Source organism: Tripterygium wilfordii, chromosome 4, assembly GCF_013401445.1.
Source record: "Tripterygium wilfordii isolate XIE 37 chromosome 4, ASM1340144v1, whole genome shotgun sequence".
NCBI classification, from domain to species: domain Eukaryota; kingdom Viridiplantae; phylum Streptophyta; class Magnoliopsida; order Celastrales; family Celastraceae; genus Tripterygium; species Tripterygium wilfordii.
In genome coordinates this window covers 15,572,269-15,582,140 of record NC_052235.1, presented here as the reverse complement: position 1 = coordinate 15,582,140, position 9,872 = coordinate 15,572,269, and the positions used below count along the sequence as shown (strand labels likewise).

The window sequence follows — 9,872 nt, the reverse complement described above, 5'->3', positions numbered from 1 at the left end:
TATTTGGGAAATTTTCATTTTTGAATTGCAGACAAAACAACCTTGAACAAGTTAAAGGTACTTGATCTGGCATATCTCAAAACCAAAGGTAAAAGCACTCTGCTAAAATCGTTAGGGGCACTATCAACTCTCAAGACGATTAATCTTCAAGATAATATTTTGAATGAAACAAATACATCTCAAGGTATGAAAATGTAAATAATATAGATAGGATTTCTGTTGTAGCCTTTGCTATGAAATGCTTGTGGATGTGTACTAATTGAATTAACATGCATACTGCAGAGTTGTTTAATTTGAGTACACTGGAAGAATTGTTTCTAGACAGATCTAGCCTCCACAAAGATTTTCTCCAAACTCATGTTGGATCTAACACTTCTCTCAAAGTTCTTCATTTGAATTACTGTGGTCTCAAAGGCACCCTATCCGATCGAGGTAAAAAAATCTCTCATCAACTATGTATATTTATCAACAACAAGAATGAAATTCATTTCTCAAATTATGATTCAATAACAGGCTGGTGTGACTTGAAAAACTTGGAGGATCTTGATCTTGGTTACAATGAACTCGAAGGAGCACTTCCACCATGTATGGCAAACTTGTCATCCATTCGTATTTTGGATCTCTCATATAATCACTTTCAAATAAGCCTCAGGCCATTCGCAAACCACTTAAGTCTAAAACATTTTTGGGCTGATGGTAACGAGTTGATTGACGAAGCAGCCTCTCAACCTTGGACACCTAAATTCCAACTAGAGGAATTGCAGTTGTCAAATTGCATACCAAAGAATTCAAATGCAAGTTTTCCCAACTTCTTATACCATCAATTCAACTTGAGATATATTGACCTATCCAATTCAAAGTTTGGCGGAGCATTCCCCAGTTGGTTGTTTGAGAACAACACAAGATTACAAGAGATTTACTTGGCCAATAACTCATTTGTAGGCCCATTTCATCCTCCATCACATCCTATTCCAAACATATATTCGATAGACATATCCCTAAACAGGTTGCAGGGTCAGATCCCATCAAATATAACTTCTCTTTTCCCAAATCTTGAGAGCTTAGATATATCTAAGAATTCCTTTCAAGGTACCATCCCTCCAAGTTTGGGTGAGCTAAAGTCCTTATATAATCTAGACCTCTCAAACAATCAATTTTCTGGTGAAATAAAGGAGCAGTTTGCTAATAGTTCGTTGAAGGTCATTAACCTCTCAAACAATCAATTTTCTGGTGAGATAAAGGAGCAGTTTGCTAACAGTTCGTTGGAGCACATTAGCCTCTCAAACAACAAATTTTCTGGGTGTATTCCTCCCATGTTTGACCCAAAAAATTTGAGAATTTTACGGCTGGATGGAAATAACTTCGTTGGGAAAATACCTGATCTCTCATCATTGGAATATTTGGAAAATTTGGATATTAGCCATAACTCTTTGTCAGGCAAGTTTCCCAGATGGGTGGCTAATATGTCAACCTTGAGCACGCTAGTTCTGGCCGATAATAAATTTGAAGAGGGTTCTATTCCGCTAGAATTCTGCGAACTTCATCAGCTTCAATTCTTGGATCTCTCCAGAAGTAATTTATCTGGGTCTTTACCACCTTGTTTCAATGAATTAGCAAATCTAAAGCATGTCCATTTGAGAGGAAACAAATTGAGGGGTCCAATTCCACAAGCTTTTCTTAATTGCACTGGTTTGCAGATTCTAGATCTTGGAGGTAACAACTTCAACGGACCAATACCAAATTGGATCGGTAACTTCTCGAGTTTGAATGCTCTCTTTTTGCAAGCGAATAATTTACATGGGGAGATTCCCATTGAGTTATGTCGTTTGCACAAATTAAACATGTTGGTTCTTTCTTCCAATAATCTATCTGGAAATTTACCTGTCTGCTTAAGCAATTTGTTGTCGACAACAACAGGCTCGCTGTCTTTTTATTATGATCATTACACAAACATTTATGACAGAGAAATGACTATTCAACAACCTTATAAGGTAGAAGAAGTTTTGGAGTTCAGAACAAAGAGCAACTCCCTCAATTACACGGGATATATCCTTGATAACATGTATGGAATCGATCTCTCTTGCAACAAATTCTCCGGTGAAATCCCCATTGAATTCGGAAACTTAAGCAATGTCAGGTCGTTAAACTTATCACACAACAATATGACAGGCTTAATCCCTACAATGTTTTCGAACTTGAAGCAGCTAGAGAGTCTTGATCTTTCCTACAATGACTTACATGGTCGAATCCCTACACAATTGAGTGAGGTAACCTCTTTGGCAGTGTTTATTGTGGCATATAACAACTTATCAGGCCCAGTTCCGTTGGAAAATCAATTTGGGACTTTCAATGAGACTAGTTATGAAGGAAATCCTCTTCTTTGTGGACTCCCATTAAATAAGAGCTGCAACGAGACTAATGTTGATTCACCAGCTAGATATCCCTTTATTGAGCAAAGCGAGGATGATAATTTCATGGAAATTACTGATTTCTGGATAAGTTTTGTGGTGGCCTACGCCGTGATACTATTGAGTATGGCAATAGTCCTGTACATAAATCCATATTGGCGACCAGTATGGTTTTACCACATGCAAGTATGGATCGACACTTGCTACTATTTTGTTGTTGATAAGTTCCAATAAGCTCTCCAAGCTCTAAATATGGTTTTGTGCTTCAAAGTTCATGTTTTTTTTTCCCGAATTTCTTTGTAATCTTTGCGTATGGCTATAATGCATCTTATCTCACTACTTCTATCGGTGTCTTACCATGTTGATACTACTGGAAGTATATTTATGGTCATCTTTCAAAGCATTTGTATTTCTTTTGTATCAAAGCCTGTATATCATCACGTAGACCCAATTCTTCTCTTTGGAAATGGACTTTGTTGTGAAACAATCATGTAACATGCCTTTGATAAAAAGAGTTGGGCTGAGGCCCAATTGACAATATGTTCCTCTTTTGGACAGCTGGTTACTGGTTAGGGTTTAGAAGGTGAGCCTGACCCCAAGGCCCACTTGACTAGCGTCACTTCAATGACTTTCTAACCTTTCTCCCTGTAAAAGGAGTTAACGGTCACAGTGATGTGACTGCTTTAAAAACTTGATTGAAAGAAATACCAATGGAACGGTGTGTTTCACGTTATAAACAAACCATTAAAGTAATTTAGCCCATGTAGAGAAGAAGCCCATGAGAGAAGATTCAAGACCAATAAAAGAAGCCCAATGAAGATAATGGATAAAAGCCCAGAATGATTACAGCAAAGACAAAGCCCACTATTCAGCTCTCACATCAGGGCATTCAATTTCAATCCAAAGCTTCTAGAGAAGCACGATCTTCACAGGAGGAGGGAAGGAGAACATCTGCGCGCCATGGAAGCTTCGAGTATCAGCTTATCAATCTTCGACGATCCTTTCGCGCAGAAGACGAATAACTGACTAAATTCATTCCATTATATGCAGAATTCGTGTTAGGTTTGAAACGCTTAATCTTGTGCCCGCGGTTGTGTGAAAGCATCCAACAACAAATAGCTGTTGGCCTTTGCAAACGAGAGAGGTAAAAAAATTTTCAATCCATTTATGTTCTGATTCAATTTTATGTTTAGTGTTTTTGTTATGTGCTTAGTTACACGGTTACACGACTTCGACTCTGGGCGGCCCCCTTTACCAACTATCCTTCTTTTCTTTCCGCGGACAGGCAGGTTAAGCTGACTAGCTGCCATCGCTTTCAGATTCAAGGAAATTATACCAGAAATTTTCCAGACCTTTAGGTTCTGATTCGACTGATCGCCCTACTTCTTTAGGAGCTAGACCAGCGAGAGATTCTTTCTATTAAAAGAGTTGACTTCGAGAGAAAAAGACCGGGCATCCATCCATTCTTCTATGTTATAAGCCTCTGCCTACTCTCGATACCTCTTACTTCAGAATAGTCACGCTTCCCAGTCTCTCCTTGCAGCGAGTTAGAAGGTTGTCTAAGCGATTAAGGAGTTTTGTAATCAATATCCGCTATCTGCATCTGGTCTTTCCGTAAGCCTGCCCATCGAGCTGAGGAGAAAGGAAAGAAGAGCTGGCTTTGTTATTCCTTCCCGCGATTGGAATGCCAACCCTAGTTGAAAGTGATGATGTTGACCTCCTTTTCCGAGAATGAGAATGTTAGGCTAATCTGAATAGGGGGTTGGGAATCCCACCTTTGAAAGAGTTGTTGTCTCGTCCGGGGCATGCTAATAGTTGTGTGGGGATCTATTCCTAAGCCAAGCTATACCTGCAAGCCTGTTTTTGTCTTGTTCTGTCGGTGAATTCCATTATTCATTTAAGAATTAGATTGTTTGCTTAATTTTAATTGCATTCTTCTAGCACTGCCTTCTTGCAGTTGAAAACTTTTGCTCCACTGGTGCCATAGGTTTTTGAAAGCCATTGTTAAGTATCATTCTGTTTTGTTGCGAAGCACAAAATATCATGGTTGTCTCCAATTTTCTTTTTTTTTTTGAAAACCAAGCGGGGGCTTAATTTGGAGAGTTTATAGAGAGGAGATGCATTGAATTTCATAAAACTGTTTCATTGTCATGATTGCTCTGATTTTTTTTTTTCTTTCTAGAATTGCATGTTTTCCTTTTGATAATGTTTGGGTTTTTGATGAGCAAATAGCCAGATACAAGGTCATATTATTGCCATTGGCCAACCAAGAACATTGGGGACAATGGATCTCTCCTCCTTTGAGCGCGACATTGATGAACTTATTGATGAGTTTGTTATGGTACTTCCTTTAATTTTTGTGGTTTTCTTTTTCAACTTTATCTCACTTTCATGTGGGAATATGTGTTGGTTTGGTTTCTTGTGTCAAATAGGTTTTTTTATTCTTACATTGTAATAGCTCATATTTATGTTGGAGTTTGATAACTGGTAGGAAGGATCAACAACTTTTGCTGCTATGAAAAGGGTTTGGCTCTCCAAGAAATTCTCCTACATTTACGAGGCTAGACCTTCAACCAATTTGGCCTTCTTTATGCAGTCATTATACGCCCATACGATTGGTAAGCTATTTGATACATTACTTTCTTGTATATTAGACACTGAGGTGAGCAATTCTTGCGACACTTCTTGCAGGTTCTGAATTTTTATGTCTCTTATTTTTACCCTTGCGTCTAGCAACTACTGTTAAGATGTGCAATGTTCCCTGCATACCTCTGGATATAGAGATTGTGAGGTGATGTTCTTTAAATACTAACCCAAGTGATGTGTACGTACAGAACACTACTCTTCAACACAATGTAACGTCACCTAGCATATAACAATCTCAAGCAAGAATTTCCTTGTGAATGATTAGTTTCAATATGAGAATTTTCCTGATAGATGCTTTCTTTCAAAAAAATAAATTGCAGAATTAGTACCTAGCGCTTTGTTGTTGACTGAGATTGGGTGTTTTATTTTTACCTTCAGCAACAACTATATAAAGCAAAATGCATTGTCCATCCTTTTAATTTTCTTTCTTTCAGAAAACGAACAATTTAAATATTTCCCTAAAGATGGTCAATTATCAAATTACATCTGCAAATGCAATAACTATTTGTTTCATTCTCAATGAGGTTAGACTTTTGTGTTCTTTACATTCATATTATTCCACTATTTACTTGGCTGGCTCTTAAATACTTATATGCAGGTCATGTGATCAACACTACCTCGCTATTACATAGACTGGCTGGCCTGTATTGCCTTTACTGCCTTTATGAGACCCAACCCTTCAGGCCTCCTATTAAAATCTATATTTCAATTGGTACGTTTCCACTTTGCTTTTGAGACTCAACTGTTGTGTGCCCGTTTTGATCTGCATTGTACATGATGCTAAGGCGATGAGCATAATCTCAAATCATGCTATCGTATAATCTCAAATCATGCTATTTTATAATCTCAAATCATGCTATTGTATTAATAGATGAATCAGTGTTGTCACGAGGTGGCCGGGCGCGCGCCTAGGCGCTCCAAGCGAGGCCAGGCGAGACGCACCCTAGGTGCGTCACCTAGCCTCAATCGCCTGGCTTCCGCCAGGCATGGCCTAGGCGCGCGCCTCAGACTAGGTGCAAGGCTGGTCAGTCGTGCACCTAGGAGAAATAGGGTTAAGTGTGTTGTTATTTCGGTTGTTGATGGTGAAGGGAAGGCTTATAAGCAACGTTTGGTTTGTTCTCGAGGTTGAAGATGAAGTGAAGAAGACAGACTCTTTTTTTCTTCTAAAATTAGTTTTTTTTTATGTGGATGTTGACTTTTCGTACAAAAGTAGACATGACACATATCAGAGCATAATTACTCTATTAATCTATTTTTTGTGACCCTACATGCTCTGTCATTATATCAGAGCACAATTACTCTATTGACCCTATTTTCTCAGGTCTGTTCAATTTTCCTTAATTTATCATTATAAAATGGTTTGAATTTTTCAAGAAAAAGTGAAAAACACATAACAGGAGTTATTTATATTATAATTTACACTAGTAATGGTAATCCATTTATAATATAAATGAAGTTATTTATATTACAATGAGCTGGATACCTTGTGCAGTCCAGGAATTTTAAGTTTTATCATTTTTTTTAAAAAATTGCGCTTAGCTTCGCTCGGGCGCGTGCCTAGGCGTTCGCCTTGCGCCTCGGGCGTTTGATGGGTGGTGTGCCTCTCGCCTTTAACAACACTGAGATGAATGCGATTTAAATTTCACATTATTTAGCTGTTTCTCACTTTCTCCCATCTCCCTACTCATCTGCATGGAATAGAGATGATGTACATCTGCTGTTCTTTTTGGTAATTTGAGCATGATGTGTTTATAGCGCAACATTTATGTGGCTTTGGGTTGACTATAACTAATATATACTCGTTAGATGCCACAATGTCAACTAAGACTTGCGATCTTGTAGTTGGCTTTATGAGATTTCTTCCATTGTGTCGGGCCATTATTTCAATTCAATCACAAGTAAACAGTTTTCCTCGCTTTATGTATGATTCTACTGTGAATAGGTCTGATTTTTAGGCCTCAAGTGCACTGCAAAAACATGTTATTTAAACTTCCAACATATTTGAATGAGTGTTTATTTGAAATGTATGTACCTACTTAAATAATTTTCTCTTGGAGGCTCCTTCATTGGTTCTCAGTAATTCGGACTGCTAAGGTAGTTGTGATCCCTATCACGCTGCATGTTTAATACGTTAATGTAGTAACAGAACTGCAATCAGAGGTCTGATTATGGCGTTTTGCGTTTTGTTGCTTCTTTACTTTTTCTATGTGCACTTTTTCTCTTATCCAGTTGCCTTAATTCCATTCCAGGAGAGCTGAAGAGACTGAAAGAGCTTGTTGTGGAGGCAAAAGAAAAAGATATAAAAGTAGTGCATGTTTTGATCAAAAGCATGCTAAAAAGGAACATATTTCTATTTGGATCTGTGGATGTAAATGAAGGCTCTATTATGGAGACACTGAACCAGCTTACGGAGGTCCAGAATGCCCGGATTCAAGTTGCATATGAGAAGTATGTTCTCACTATGTTATTTCCATGTTGTATTCTCTGTCAGCCTTAACACATCCTGATTTCAGTTCCTACATTCTTGCTTATTGCTTTCCTTTTTCCCTTTTGACTGGTAGGTTACTTACGAACACTAAGATTGAGGACTTTCTTAACATGGACTTGGTAAGTTACCAAACTCACAGAGCTATTAGGTTTTTGTCTCTCCTAGAGAACTGATAAAATATGCATGCCTGTCAAGATTTTTTTAAGTCTGCATTATTCAGTTTTTTTTAGCTTCCCTATAGTTGTACTAGCATCTGGCACGAATCTTATAGTAGCAGGCATGATATAATAACAAAATATGTCAAAACAATGAAGAACCTGATTGTTACACACATTACAACATCCTATATTGGTCCTGAGTCTGAGCAACATAGCATTAAATGATGCTCTGTATTTCTGTACAGATGCTAGTGTGTTTGTATTCACCAAGACCTCATGTGTTTGTTCCTTTGTATCCCAGGGTATGGAAGTTGATCTGGGCATACTAAAGAAAATGTCAACAGAATATGCAAATGTCAAGAAACTAGCTATCAAAGGTATATTCATTATCAAATAGAAAATTAAGCTATGCATTTACGTTTAGATAAGAACCCAAACTTGCTGTTCATGATGTCAAATGGTGATCTTGCTTGTAACTCTTACAGTTCAGTTTATGCATCCAAATATTATAATCATATCAGCGCTGCAAATCGCTTGTAACTTTGTTGCTTAATTATCTGATATCCCCTACATGTTTCTTCAACATTGACTTTAGAAACGGATTCATAGTTTTGGAATATGTTTCAGTTCCGTTCTTTTTCACTTTCCGCGCCCTAATATTTCAAAAATTTCTCAACTTTGCATCATTTTGCGTGTCAAGTTATTACTTGAATGTGAACTAATTACTACTTGTTGGTCTACCCTTTTTTTTTATAGAGGCAAGTGAGGTGGTGGATGTCCAAAACATACAGCATATATCAGATGATAAGGAACTGATAGGAGATGTAGTAGAGAAAATCTCTGAGGACTGGAATGCATCAAGACAATTGTTCTATGAACAAACTGGAGTCACTGGACAGATGGTCCTGGAGGTACGACAACAATCAGTGCCACATGAAGATCAAGAAGATGATGGCTTTGATCGTGAACTGGAATTGATGCTATCTCAAACTTAAAACCAGGATACGAGAATATTGCAATTTGGGTAGCAAAGCATGAATCATCTAGCAAAATAATTATCCATGATATGCTACAGCGACGTGGAAGGATACGAATTTTCAATTCAAGGGCCATTTACTGTCGAGCAAAATCATCATTCTGGAGGTGAAGCAGTTGATGCGTTTTGCTGATCCAACACTCTCATTGTTTTCCTGGTCAATACAGTAAGACCTTTCCAGATTTGCTCAAAATATAAAAATAAACCTGATAGGCATTTCGAGTGAATATTTTATTATCTCACAATCTTTCCCGTTGATAGATGTGATTGTGAAGTTTACAAAGGTATTTATCTTGAAAGGGAATGTACATTATGCAGAAAATGTCATTGTGAACAGTGGATATGCCAGGAGCGTCTAATAAATTCTCATATTATCATCCATTTTGCTAGATGGATTAGCGAATTTTTACGTATTTTTTACTTGTGTTGTGCCAAGTGCTGCCTTAAGAGTGGAAAACGAAGGATCATATTTGTGATGGAAGTGTTGGTGTTCCAAGCTCTTTGTTTTAAATATTTAGTTCTTTGCAATTGTTGGAATGAGTGTGGAAGTAGTTCAAAGATTAGAGTCTGGTGGCACTTTGCTTGATAGGGTCATACATGACTCTGGCTATAAAATGTTCTTGTTAACTAGTTTTGTTGTCCTTGTTTTGATGGTTATACAACTTCTATTGTATAAAAAAATTAACTTAATGTTTTCTTTCCAAGTCGGTCGTTAATGGAACATCTAATGAATTGTTATATTATTATCCCTTTTTGCCTGGGAGTTCAGAAAATTTTCAAAATTTTTTATTGTGTGGTGCCGAGTTGCTTGCTTTAAAGATTGGAAAATGAATGATCATCATAAGGAAATGTTCACGTTCCAAGCTCTGTTTTAAAGTATTTGGGACTTAAAAACTTGATTCTCTTCTTTTTTGTGCAGCTCTCTATCTATTACAAGATATTAATTATTCAATGGTTTTGGCATACGACGCATATGTTGATGTGATGGTACCAAAATCAATGGGAAGGTGTTAATTTAGAGGAGGTTGGTATATTTTTGAAAATTGAATTACAATCTATTATCAACTATTCATGCATTGTGTGCCGGAACACTGATCAGCATATATGACATGGTGTGCCAAGACAGCACGACCAGA

At 37.4% G+C, this 9,872-nt stretch overlaps 2 protein-coding genes across 4 annotated transcripts; both read left to right on the top strand.

The window, feature by feature from the left end:
* Positions 1-269: 269 nt before the first annotated feature.
* LOC119997041 (receptor-like protein 15) lies at positions 270-2,642 on the top strand. The gene has a single exon (XM_038843813.1). The coding sequence runs from the start codon at positions 270-272 to the stop codon at positions 2,640-2,642; it is 2,373 nt and encodes a 790-aa protein (XP_038699741.1).
* Positions 2,643-3,277: 635 nt separating this feature from the next.
* Positions 3,278-9,139, top strand: LOC119997241. Of its 3 annotated transcripts, none has more exons than XM_038844125.1 (8): positions 3,278-3,552; positions 4,645-4,749; positions 4,900-5,026; positions 5,653-5,766; positions 7,304-7,502; positions 7,616-7,661; positions 8,002-8,077; positions 8,457-9,139. In XM_038844125.1, the coding sequence occupies exons 2-8, from the start codon at positions 4,693-4,695 to the stop codon at positions 8,693-8,695; spliced, it is 858 nt and encodes a 285-aa protein (XP_038700053.1). In that variant the 5' UTR covers positions 3,278-3,552; positions 4,645-4,692; the 3' UTR covers positions 8,696-9,139. The 3 variants fall into 3 exon arrangements, with proteins under 3 accessions (XP_038700053.1, XP_038700052.1, XP_038700054.1); XM_038844124.1 differs by having other exon boundaries at positions 3,280-3,552; positions 4,641-4,749; XM_038844126.1 differs by lacking the exon at positions 3,278-3,552 and having other exon boundaries at positions 4,641-4,749; positions 4,904-5,026.
* The last annotated feature ends 733 nt before the right edge of the window (positions 9,140-9,872 follow it).